Genomic DNA, 12,971 nt, shown 5'->3' with positions numbered 1-12,971 from the left:
GAGCCAGGGATGGGGTCAGCCAGCTGTTGGCAGAGGACCCCTGGGCCATGGCCAGGACGTGAGTTTCCCCAGGTGAGATGGGAAGTAAGCAGAGGAGGGAAGGATTTGGTTCTTTAGAAGATCTGTCTAGCTGCTTGTTCAAAGGCATCATCGGAGGCAGGAGGAGGCAGGGCTGGGCGAGGAGGAGGTGGATGGAGAGACAGGGCCGGGGAAGGGGAGGGGAAAGGGGAGGGAGAGGCAGGGCTGGGGGAGGGGGAGGTGGATGGAGAGGCAGGGCCGGGGAAGGGGAGGGGAAAGGGGAGGGAGAGGCAGGGCTGGGGGAGGGGGAGGTGGATGGAGAGACAGGGCCGGGGAAGGGGAGGGGAAAGGGGAGGGAGAGGCAGGGCTGGGGGAGGGGGAGAGGGAGGCGAGGCAGGGCCGGGGGGAAGGGGAGGGGGAAGGGGAGGGAGAGGCAGGGCTGGGGGAGGGGGAGAGGGAGGCGAGGCAGGGCCGGGGAAGGGGAGGGGAAAGGGGAGGGAGAGGCAGGGCTGGGGGAGGGGGAGAGGGAGGCGAGGCAGGGCCGGGGGAAGGGGAGGGGAAAGGGGAGGGAGAGGCAGGGCTGGGGGAGGGGGAGAGGGAGGCGAGGCAGGTGGGATACATGCCCTTTGGAGGTGGAGCTGGCAGCCTCACTGGTGGACGGGATGTTGGGACGGAGGGACAGAGACAGTCTAGGAGGACTCGGGGCCCTGACTTGAGCAGTTGAGTGGATGGTGGGGCCTTGCTCGGAGAGGGGCTGGCCTGGTGCAGAACCAGCTGGCTGATACGGGCGCCCTGGTGGCCATGCGGACTCTGGATGCTGACTGTGTGCACAGCAGAGATGAGGTGGTGAGCACCCTTTTTGGCCGTCAGAGCCTGGAATCCAGTGAAATGGGAGAGAGGGGCTTGCAATGTAGATGAGGTGTCATGGGTACTACATGTCCCCTGAAGGGAGGGCTGGAAGACATTGTCTGGAGGGCCGTGTAGGGGCTTCAGTCAGAACCGGGGGCCCTCGGACAGTGGGAAGTGGGCAGAGGAGGAAGAGCAGCAGAGGGACAGAGAGGGGCCTCAGTGGAGATGGGGCAGACCCAGAGGGGTGATGCTGCAGGGGCCTGGGAGGCGTGTTGGGGGGTAGATGGTGGGGGAGGAGGGAGGTGGGGGCAAGTGGTGAGGCAGGTGGGGGCGCACATGTGGAGGAGGTGGGGGCAAATGCACTGGCATCAGATGCTGCCTAAAAGTCCTGTAAATGAGGACAGAAAAGGAAAGTAGCCATTGGACTAATGCCCTGGAGGTACCTGGCAGGAAACTGGGGGTCGGTGAGCCTGTGGGATGGCTGAGGAGAGACAAGAAGTAAGGGCATGGACACAGCAACTGCTGGGCTGTGTGAGGTCAGAATGGGCAGAGCCTTGGGGCAGCAGCTCGGGGGCTGGGCTGCAGGGGGCACGAGGAAACACAGGCAGACCCCAACACAAGAACGATCGCAAGACGGTCTGTGCTCTTCAAGAGGGAACGGTGAGGGAGTGTTCCCATTGAAAGAGGCTAGGGAATCAGGAAACAGAGTGTGCTCCATCCAGATTGGATCCTGGGCCAGGAATGAATGACAGAGGACATTATTGGGACAGTTGGCAGATGTGAGTAAGGTCTGCAGGTTTGATAACAGAAGCTGTCAGCGTCACGGTCCTGGTTTTGGTGGCTGGACTGTGGTTTTGTGCTCTGTGTTCTTGATCTGAGGGTAAGGGGCCTGACATCTGAACATCGCTCGCAGACGTTTTAGAAAAGAACACTGCTAGACATGCAGACACAGGGTGAGAGAGGGGAGAGAGGGCACTCGGGGCAGGGCGCTAAAGCTGTGGCGCAGGCGGGGCTCCGACTTCTCTGTGCTGTTCTTGCAAAATAAAAGTTAAAGATGCATCAAGTAATTGGTCAAAAGTAAGTATTTCTTGACTCTTTTTTCATGTATTAATGTTTTTTGTGCTATGTAGGGTGAATTTTCAGCAGTTATGTACATTTTTTACATTTTGCCCTTTTGCTTGACTTTAAAAACGAGTTTTGCTGGCATTTCCAGTCCTCTTGTTTGGCGATATGTCCGTGAGTTTCAGTTTGGCTCTGGCTCTCAGTTGAGTGTCTGCAAGCAAATTGGTCAGATATGCTTATTTCTAGTCACTTGTACTTTGGGGGACTTTTGCAATTCCTTAGGACTTTTAAAAGCATATCTTTGCCCATTTTGTAAACTATTTTTCTTCAAAGACACCGGCTGGAGCGTGTAGTGGTGGAGAGCATGTAGCCATCAGGAGCGCACTGTCCTGTGCCGTGTCTGGTGTGGCGCCAGCTCGGGTCACACTCGGTGGTGGTACAGAAGAGCCCGGGCCCTGGGGTGGTGCTGGGCGTGTGCAGTAAGGACGGCATTTATCACCAGAGCTGTCACCTGTCTCATGTTGCGAGCGCTCCTCCCTGACGTTGTGTCTAGAGAAAAGCTTTTGCTTAAAAGAAAAATTGCAAACCACTGACACTGAGAAACATTTTTTAGAATTTAATATTTTAATGTGTAATTAACATTTAAGATTATCAACATTCTTTCTCATCATCTTTCAACCTCATTGCAATTTTCATTTGTTTTTTTACAAAGAAGGCTGCATTGGTTGAAATATATAGATGTGTAATCGACTGGAAAAAAGGTAGAAAGTAGCTAAATAAATTAGGCTTGGAGGGCTGAAAATGAATTCACTTTTTACAAGAAGGAACGTGCCGTGGGCAAAGCTGTATGAAATTTGCTGAAGAACACACAGGGCCCACAAGTCTGGAGTGCGTGGCAAGGATGCCGGGCCTGGTGTGGTGGGCGTGCCCCGGCCTGTGAGTGGTCCCAATCTGTGTCCTGCTGGAGCAGAGGCCTCATTGGGTCAGGAGGCACCACAGCTCCAACGCCTGGTCTGGGACCCGGCACAAATAGTGGATGAATGCGTTTCAGGGCAGTTTTCTCTCAAATAATTTACCTAGAGCCAAAAATAAAAGTGTTTAGTCAACAAAAGCATTGCCAAACAAAAACAACAGGTACATGGGCAAAAAATCAATTAGAATAAAGATACTAAAAGACCTGGGGGAAGCAGAAAAGTATCTTGATTTATATGGATTTGTATGGAGTGTGAGGGCCTAGGGCAGAGGGAGCCGGTCACCCCCACCCCCTACCCCAGGTCTTCCCTGCAGAGGGAGCCGGTCACCCCCACCCCACCCCCACCCCAGGCCTTCCCTGTGGAGGGAGCTGGTCACCCCCACCCCAGGTCTTCCCTGCGGAGGGAGCTGGTCACCGGGTTTGTTTGAGTCTCTGAGTCTCAGGGGCCGTGTCAGAGCACAGTGCACTAACACAGCATTTTTTCTGCTAGCAATTTCACAAGTTAAAAAGATGAACGTAAGTGAGCTGCCTCATCCCTTGTTGGATTTATCCGAAGACCGTGTGCCTGACAGGGAAGCCATTACCTCTCAGGATGGAAAGGGGACCACGTTGAAAGAAAAGGCAGACTTTTTCCCGCCTGTTGAAAAACTAGACCTGAGTGAGCTCAGAAAGTCCACCGACTCCTCGGAAGACTGGCCGAGTGAGGAGGAGATCAGGCGCTTCTGGAAGCTGCGGCAGGAGATTGTGGAGAACGAACAAGCAGAAGTTCTTGAAAACCAGCTCTTACCAATGGAATTGCCTCCCAACCTCAAGGCAGCGTTGAACACCAGGGAGAAAGAGCGTTCCAGCCGAAGACACGCTTTCAGGTACGATTTGAAAGGAAAGGTGCATTTTCTTGATCTTCACAAAGTTGTGATATTTTTTGTGATTTTTTTTTAAAACATCAGGTAGATGTGTGCCTGCATTGCCATCAGTTATTATGTAGCGGATGCCAGCCCTGGTTCAGGGTTGAAGTTACCCAGAACACAGCCTCCAAGGAGGAGCTTACCTGAGAGAAAAACTCAACTCGTGTGTGTGTGTGGTGTGTGTGATGTGCACGCACATGTGGATGAACACGTAAAGAGAGAGAGAGAGAATGTGGTCAAACAAAATGTGAATGTAGATCATACATTCGACGGGGTGGGTATCATGCCGTGGGGACAGAAATTGGCTCTTAGCGGTTACTCTGGTTTGTGGCGCCGCACGGCTCGCCCTGCGGCGGCAGAGCACGTGTGCGGGGTGCCTGTGGTGGTGAGACTGTGGGGCGGCCGGGAGAAGTGAGTGTGACAGGGCCGTGCCCAGGGCCGAGTGGAGAACACTCAGGTGTCTGCTGCACTGTCCTCTCACCTGTTCTGTAAGTTTGAAAATTTTCAAAATAAACATATGTTAACATATCATTAGCCGATTGTAACCTTGAAGAGCTGGGAGCCTGCAGTGTGGTTCGCGGTGCAGCCTGGCGTTGCCTCTGAGGCTGCCGTGATGTCCTCAGTCCACAGTCGTACATCTAAGGACAGGGATGTTCTAAGGCCACTGCTATTTAGGAACCTCTTCCTCCCTCCCTCCATTCATTCTCTTATTTCTGTCGTGGACAAGGATAACTTATCCGAGTAGCTTATGGTCAGCCTTTTCAGGGCACTTGACAGTTTCGTCCCATCTTTCAGATTTAGATCTGGCTCATGGCCTTTGGGGGTCCGATTGGTGGCCTGGAGGTGGGAATGGAGGGCTGGCACTGTGAGGCTGGGGCCCCACACGCGGCCCCCAGCCCTGCCCTGCCCTTGCTGGCCCGGTAGTGGCCCAGGGGGCCGATTTCCTGGCCACTGTGTCTGTAGCCGTCAGTTGTTCCACTGTGCACCCTCCACGTTCTGGGTGTTTGTTCTCTAACCCTGTCCTGCAGGTGTGAGTGTTCCTTGCAGGGTTTTGTTCGACATTCGGCTAAAAAGCTTGTGTAATTCTAGAAGGAAGACCCCCTCCTTCAGGAGCATCCTGCCTGCCCTCCCGTTGTCGCACCAGGCAGTGATTGGGGCAAGGAGGCTGGAGGAGAGCCGGGCTGCGGCCCTCCGGGAGCTCAGGGAGAAGCACGCCCTGATGGAGCAGCGGAGAAGGTGAGCTCTGGCGCCACAGCCGCTGGCTGGGGTCGGGGGTAGGCTTGGATGCGGGGCTCAGTGCCCGGCTGAGCGGGGTCTGCTTTTTGCTTCGTCTGGATGGTGGCCTGCTGCTTCTCGTCGGGTTTGCGGCACCTGGTGTGCATGAGGCTGTTCTGGGCGGGCGTGGGCATGGCCGCACAGGCCATTCCTTCTCATCCACCTTCCTGCTCTCGTGTTTCCTCTGATTTCTTGTTCTTCCTTTATCCGCCCTCCTCTCCCTTCAATCACCTGGCTTACAGGTCTGTTCTAAGGAAAGTTATTTAAAAATAACATGCTCGTCAATAAAGTTCACTCTTGCCCCTGCCTCGTTGGGCCTGTTGCTGGCTGTGGTCGACCCTCTCCTCACTGTCACTGTCTCTGTCCTCCAGCTCTGCTGACCGCCCATCTCTGCTGTGCTCTGGGCCCCAGGAGGTCAGTCAGCATGGACAGTGTCCACAGTACCCCGTTGGCCCTCACCTTCTGGTTGGGTTTGGCCAGTGGGGCCCCAGCCGGCGGTGGGAGAGAAGGGGCAGAGGGAGGGCAGAGTCTTTACTCCCCCGCCCCTCCCCACGAGGGCTGCCCGGTGCTGGCGGAGTCCCTCACATTGTGGCTCTATGATTTCCTCTCCTGGTGCTGGCAACCATTCCTCCCCTCCCCCAGTCCTGGGGGCTAGGAGGGGCTACAGCCTGATATTCCCAGCAGGCCCTGCACTGCCCTCCCCTGTGAATAGTCCCTTTGTAAATAAACCCTCCTGAGATCATCCCACATGAACGTGTTTTCTCTTGGGACCCTGGCAGATGCAGACTGTCCACAGAACACGTGTTTTCGCTGTCCACTGCTTATCCCCTCGACCCCAAGACAGACTTGTCCAGTCGAGTTTCTTTCCCTTCAGTGGAAGGATGGGTGATGTTAGACCCTCAGAGCTGGTCCGGCACGCCATGTCTCCTGGCTCTGCCTGTCTCCTGGTGTCATGTTCTGGGACTGGCCCCATGGCCCTGCCCTGCGCAACTCTTTAGACAAGTGCTTCCGCCTCCACGGCTGTGCTGCTCCTCGCATTCGCATGTGCGTCCCGCTCTCCCCCCTCTGCCGCCTTCCCCTCCATCTTGGCCAGGCCCCCGATCGGGGCGATGCAGGGAGAGGTGGCACAGGTGGGCGCCTGGCTGGGGGTGGGCACTCGGAGCAGCCCAGGCCGCTGCAGGTGCAGCAGGCAGGAGCGCGCATCCTCATACGGCGCAGTCAGGCCCTGTGGTGCTCGGGATGCTGCACACCTTCACTGCAGGAAGCTCTTGATACAAAGGGCAGGCGCGAGCTGTCTCCTTAGTTTCTCTGCCTGGGACCCTGAGACGTCGTTCTGTGGCCTCCTTGGTGACAGCTTGCGGAGTCCTGTGCCGTGGCTTCCTCTCCCATCACAGCCCCTGGACCCTGGTCCTGCCCCTGGTTATCTGTGCACCTGTAGCTCCCAAGAACCTCACCCCATGCCTCTCAAGGAGTGGGAGTGGGTCCCTCCTGTCACGTTTCACCACGAGGTGGTGGAGACTGAGATGGAGCCTTGTGCCCAGGAGCACAGCCCAGGGTGACGTGTCACCAAGTCATGACTCCACGTGAGGAGTGCTGGGTGGAGGAGAACGGGGGCACGAGCTCAGCTTGGGGCTGGGGGCTCAGGAACCAGCCAGGCAGGGCAGGAAGCAGTTTGCAGGTGAGGAGTCCTCTGCAGAGGTGCGGAGGAGGCCAGCTGGCCCTCATGGGGCTCTGAAATAGCAACACACAGCTGCCAGAAACAGCAAAACCTATGCGTCAGGGTAGGAGCCTGGGGAGGATGGAGCCAAGTTTCGTGGCGCCTAAAAGTCCCACATCCCACAGCGCTGAGGGCAGGATGGAGGCCCCCCGCAGCAAGGCGGCCGGCACAGCCAGGTGGGCCCGGGACTGTGGCCCTGAGGGTGGAAGAGCCCAGGGCTGGAGAGGCCAGGGCGAGTCTGGGATGGCGGCCAAGGATCTGGGCCAAGGACGGAGCCGTCAGCTGAGCGGGGAGATGAGGGGGCCAGACTTGGGGGCGGGATGGGGAGGGGTGCTGACTACAGAAATCTAACGGAAGATCCAGGGGTTGACTCAAACAGCCAGGTGGAGACCTGGACTGGAAAGGTGGCTTCCAGAACCCAGAGTGCATGGTGGGTGGAGCCCTGGGCCCCTGGAGGATTCACAGGGACCTCACCCCATCCCCAAAGCCATAACCACAGCCACACGTTCCATTGAGGAATTCCGCAAGCATTATGGTGCCAGAGCCTGGCCCAGCCTCAACACTATGGGCAGAGCATCCCCTCATGTATTGCTGCAGGGGGCTGACCATGCGGCGGGTGAGACGGTGCCCATGGTGTAACAATGCCACAGGAGGGGGTGCCCGCGTGCAGCGATGCCACAGGAGGGGGTGCCCGCGCGTGGTGATGCCACAGGAGGGGGTGCCCTCATACAGCGATGCCACAGGAGGGGGTGCCCGCATGCGGCGATGCCACAGGAGGGGGTGCCCGCGCGTGGTGATGCCACAGGAGGGGGTGCCCGCATGCGGCGATGCCACAGGAGGGGGTGCCCTCGTGCGGCGATGCCACAGGAGGGGATGCCCGCGCGTGGTGATGCCACAGGAGGGGGTGCCCGCATGCGGCGATGCCACAGGAGGGGATGCCCGCGCGTGGTGATGCCACAGGAGGGGGTGCCCGCGCGTGGCGATGCCACAGGAGGGGGTGCCCACGCGTGGTGATGCCACAGGAGGAGGGTGGGAAGACGGGACGCTCGCTCTCTAAAGTGAAATGCAAGTTTCTGGAAGGAAGTTGGCCCGTCAGTGATGCTCTTTCAGACCTGACGTAGACCATGGATGCTGAGGGCCTGGTGCCCCAGCTCTGGCCACAGCCCCAGCCCAGCCGCCTCCTGATGCCTCACCCAGTGGGGCTCGAGGAGGGCTGCCTTGCCCCACCCCCCACAGAGAGCCTTGGGCCAGGATCCGAGTTCCCAGCTCTGCCCAAACATGCGCATCAGAACCTGCCCTCAGTGTTCTTGTGTCCAGCTGGCGTCTCTCCTCTGGACGCAGGGACCAGGGGTGAAGGACTTTTGTGGGAAGCTTTATGAGCAGCAGTGAAGTCCTCGTGAGCTCTGCTTGAAGCTGCTGCTGACTGTGACAGTGACACTGTGACGTGTTTTCCCCAGGGATAGGAGAGTGCTGCAGGAGTGGAGAGAGCACACCCAGCTGATGAAGAGGAAGAAGGAGGAGCTGAGCGAGCTCCTGCCCCCACAGAGGACGCTGGTATGCGGGTGGGCGGGGGCCTAACAGCAGTGGGACCACGGTGTGGGCGGCTCCACGGAGGACACCGTGCTCAGGAGTCCTGTTCAGTCACGTGGGGCAGAGGGGTCTGCAGATGCCACTGCTTCCTGAAGTAAGAGGCTGCGACCCAGAGAGTCAGCGATCTGCCTGCAGACCGACGTGTGACTGTGGGGCTGGTGGGACCTCCATAGATGGGAGGGTCTGTGTCTGCACCCTCGACCACCACCTCTCTGCCTTCTGACCGGTGTTTCCTTTCTATCTGAGGAGTCGGGTCTCCCATGAGGAAGGCGGGATGGGGTGGGAGAAACTGAGGAAGCAAACACCTGGAGTTGAGGTGCCACAGGGTCTCCTTGCCCTTGGTCTCAGCCCTGGGAGGCTGGTCACCTTGGAAGCCATGAAGCAGTGGCTCAGCGGCCTGTCCCCTCCATTCCCAAGGATGGTGGCAAACACTGGGGTCACCAGCTCCCCCGTTGTGTGGTGCACGGGTTGACCTGAGGGTAGCCCCTTTTCCCTTTTTCCTCCTGAACCGTCTAGGGGTCTGAGCCCAGACGGGCACGGAGGCCTGGACCGCACCTGCTGGCCTGTGCCCTGGGAGAAGTGGGCAGGGTGCCTTTGAACTCAGTCACCATGGTTTCTCAGTTCTGTGAGGAAATGTTCACTGTGTGTGACCCCACAAGGCCGGGGATTGCCTCTAGGCCCCCGAAGTGGGGGAAGGCACCCTGAGCCACGGGGCCTCCATCTCACAGCAGGGTGAGCAGATGGGTAGGCAGCCACTTGGACAGCCCAGGGGTCTGTTTTTCTTGTAACTTTATTTTGAACTAACTTTAAATTTAGAGAAAGGTTGCCGAGAGCGCGTGGTCTCCGTGTGCCCCTACCCAGCTCGCCTGTGTTCACATCTTCCGCCACCACAGACGTGCTCGGGCCCGGGCCTGACAGTGGGATGGTGCTGTGACGACAGGAACGCTGGACTCACCATGTTCTCACTGACGTCCTTCTTTGCTCCAGGGTCCCCAGCGCTTGGCTGCCATGTCCCCACAGTGTCCCGCAGGCTGTCCACCCTGGCCTTGCAGTTTTGACGTGTACTGACCAGTTATTTTGTCGGCCGTCTCATTCATCTCAGTTACTTGTCTGATGCTTCTCACGATCGGGCTGAGGTCTTGCGTTCAGGGCTGGAAGAGCACAGAAGTGAAGCCGCGTCTGTCTGTGTAGCATGTCACGGGATGTGGCGTCGGCGGACCTTGGTCCCTCCCTGGAGAGGCGCCGTCTTCGCCCCGAGGCTGGTGCATCCCTTGGGAGGACGCTGGGACGTGCAGGTGCTGCTTCTCGCATGCTTGTGCCTGCTTCTTAGCCTCCTGAGGTCCGTCTCCTATCGGGAATCTTTGTGATCGAATTCTTCTGCCACCTAACACTTCCCAAGTTGCCTTTGTCCGTCCAAATGAGGAGTGGTTTGTTAACTTTGAAAAAAAAAGAGGGACCATATAGTCCTAGTGGAAGGTCATGGTGGGACACCCTGATTTCCAGCATTGGAAACCTTCCAGTTCAGGTGCGGTTGGAGTCACTGGGCCCTGCCTGCTGGCTGAGGTTGCCTGCCCGGTTCTGGCCTGCTGTGATAGCCCCGCAGCCCCCGGCCTGGCTGGGCTTTGCTCGGCCGCCAGGTCCTCAGAGTGACAGGTGAGAGGGCCCCTGGGACTGTGGCCTTTCCCACGGGATCTGTTCATTCACGTGACACGTGGTTCTGACTAGAGAAATCTGTCTAGGGGGACAGAATTAGAACGGCTTGTTCTCCTAAAGGTGTTCCAGACCCTGAAGCCGTCTTCTCTACGAGCTTTCATGTTCCTTTACTGTTAGTGACGTCAGAGCCGCAGCAGCTTTCAAGGAAACCGAGCTCCCTGTCACCTCTAAGTAAACTGGGAAATCCAGGAGCTCTGAACTAAAAGTAGAAAAATTTTACTTCATAAAACTGAAATATGTCGGGGCTGGCCCCGTGGCCGAGTGGTTAAGTTCGCGCGCTCCGCTGCAGGTGGCCCAGTGTTTCGTTAGTTCGAATCCTGGGCGCGGACATGGCACTGCTCATCAGACCACGCTGAGGCAGCGTCCCACATGCCACAACTAGAAGGATCCACAGCGAAGAATATACAACTGTGTACTGGGGGGCTTTGGGGAGAAAAAGGAAAAAATAAAAAAAATCTTTAAAAAAAAAAAAAAAAAAAAAAAACTGAAATATGTCATATGGCCTAAATACTGTAATCAAAGTCAAAAGACAGGGGAAAATATTTGTGACGTTTGTGACAAAAGATTACTACCTAAAATATGAAGAAGGATTACAAGTAGATTTTTAAAAGTTAAAGAATCCAGTGGGAAAATGGGCAAAGAGTGTGACAGGCGGTTCACAGACAGGGAGGCCCAAATGCGACAAATAGTGACAGGGCCCCACCCGCTCAGGAGGCGCGGTGTCACCTGCTAGGGTGGCCAAGAGGAGCGAGGGTGACACGGGGCGGGAAGGCTGTGAGGGGAATGCTCCCAGTTGCTGCTGCCACGGCCGCTTCAGCTTCCTGCAAAAGGTCTATTGAGAACACACCTTTCTGTGAACACTCGAGTAGAGCATCTTACAGAAACAGAAGCAGCCAGACCGTAAGCGTCTATATGCAAAGACGCATCTGAGCGTTTCAGTGTCGTCTGCAGGGCGGACATGAATAAATGAAGACCATCTGTGTGTCCCCAGTAGGAAAGGGCCACATGGCCTCTGTCCCGTCCGAGGGCCTCCTGCAGAGGGGCGGGGGGGGACGCAGGGCGCACTCGGTGCAGGGCAGTCCTGGGGGCGGAAGGGCACCGCTCCCCCCTCCTGCTCCGTGTGTGTGCTGCTTTGCTGTCTCGTTAGACTGGGTATTGGGTGGATCTCCCTCCTCTTATTTTCTAGTAATAGTAAAATATGGCTGGGCTGGCTCCTTTCCAAATCATACTTTTAATATTTTTAAAAACAAAATGAAATGTCTGACTTAAAAAAAAACACCTGCTGGGTTTAGCATTTGTTCCTTTCTTCTGTGGGAATAATGTTTGGGAGAGTCCTGATTAACTGGAAGCGTGCAGCTCTGACAGTCAGCAGATAGTTGTAATTCTGCTGTGTCCGCAGCCTGGCAGCGTAGTGGGCGTGGGGCCGAGGGAGGGTTGGAAGGCCATGCCTGCTCCCCCTTCCCCTCCCCCCTCATTCCCTCCTCCCTCCTCTGCCTCCCCTCTCCCTCTCCCTCTGTCCTCTCCCTTTCCCCGTGCCCCCTCCCTCCCACACTTCCCAGGTGTTAAACCCCTCTTAAGAGTCAGGCATGTGCTAGAGTGGCACTGATGACACGGAAAGACAAGGTCCTGCCCTGGTAATCCGTGTAGAGGTGACCTGACAGATAAGACAGTTCCAGACAGTCTGGGTAAGCACTTGCATTGACGCCACCAGACTCCAGCTGGAGGAGCCCCTGGGAGGAGGTTCAACCCCCCCAGGAGCCCACCCAGCCTCCTCCCTGCACTCACACTTGCCCTGTCCCTCCCGCTGTCCGGCTTCCAGATGCCCTGAGAGGTGCACCCTCTCTCCTTTCATAGCAGCTATACTGTCCCAACACACACAGGCAGACACACACGCAAGTATACACACACGCACCCACAGGTGTAAAGCTCCCTGAGGTAGGAGGGGGTCAGTCTGGTTCTCAGGCTTGTGCACCAGGCATGGGGTTATGGGAGATCCCTCAGCAGCCCGGGGCCAATCCCAAAGGGGCGTTTTATCAAAGCTCACCCGGCTGAGAGCACAGACCAGTGATAGGGGGAGCCAAGGTTGGGGGTGGTGCAGCAACTGGTCAGGACACCGTGTAGGAGAGCCCAGAGCGCCGACCTGACACCCAGGTGTGGCCCAAGAAGGACGGAGGGGAAAGGAAGATTCCAGAAGGCACAGCCAGTAGCTAGGGAGCAGGGGAGAGGGAGTCAGGCTGGAGTTGGAGGATGGCACTCTGTGGCTGAGACACGCCGGGTCCAGGCGAGCAGAAACCTGGTGTGATGTCAGAGGCCCCAGGAACAGCGAGCTTTCCAGCATCTGTGGTGCTGTGTGAGCACAGCTTGTGCAATGCTGTAGAAGTTTTAAGGAATTTGTTGTTACGCAATAAATGTAAGCAGTCTGTGGATTCTTACAGAGAGCTTTCCAGAACAGGTCAGCCTTTATCCTGTCGCCCTCTGCCCCGCCGTCACCCTTTTCCCCGCCGTCCCCCCCGCCGGCTGCCTCCTGGCCACCGCCCACGCCCAGCAAGTCCCATGACCCACAGCCTCAGCCGAGCTTGGCTCTCGAGGCCTTCTGGGGGCGGGGTCAAGAAAATGTTGTTTAGGAGACCCTGGGCCATAGCAGGGGGCTGTTGACGTCTTTGAGACCTGCCATCCGGAGCTCTGGGACCCCTGGAGCCGGCAGTGGCTGCTCGCCGCCTTGGGGGCGGGGTAGGGCTGGTTAATGGGGTGCAGCTGAGCTCTAACTGTGTCCTGTTTACGTGTGGAAGTTGCGTGTTTTCACGTGGAATCGCAGTGGTTTTTATCAAAAACCAGCACTGAAGAATTTCTCGTAAGTTTTCAAAGTTTG

General features: G+C 57.1%; 1 protein-coding gene across 8 annotated transcripts in view; it reads left to right on the top strand.

Moving 5' to 3' along the window:
* The window catches only part of LRRC27 (leucine rich repeat containing 27), a 43,895-nt gene that overhangs the window by 18,534 nt on the left and 12,390 nt on the right, over positions 1–12,971 (top strand). For all 8 annotated transcript variants that reach the window (XM_070632662.1, XM_070632934.1, XM_070633000.1 and 5 more), the window contains 3 exons: positions 3,393–3,768; positions 4,897–5,043; positions 8,257–8,353. In XM_070632662.1, the coding sequence (XP_070488763.1) occupies positions 3,393–3,768; positions 4,897–5,043; positions 8,257–8,353 (620 nt within the window). The remainder of the gene's footprint in view (positions 1–3,392; positions 3,769–4,896; positions 5,044–8,256; positions 8,354–12,971) is intronic.

Source organism: Equus przewalskii, chromosome 1 (genome assembly GCF_037783145.1).
Source record: "Equus przewalskii isolate Varuska chromosome 1, EquPr2, whole genome shotgun sequence".
NCBI classification, from domain to species: domain Eukaryota; kingdom Metazoa; phylum Chordata; class Mammalia; order Perissodactyla; family Equidae; genus Equus; species Equus przewalskii.
Note: the sequence above shows the minus strand (reverse complement) of the source record. Positions and strands in the feature narration are given on the sequence as shown.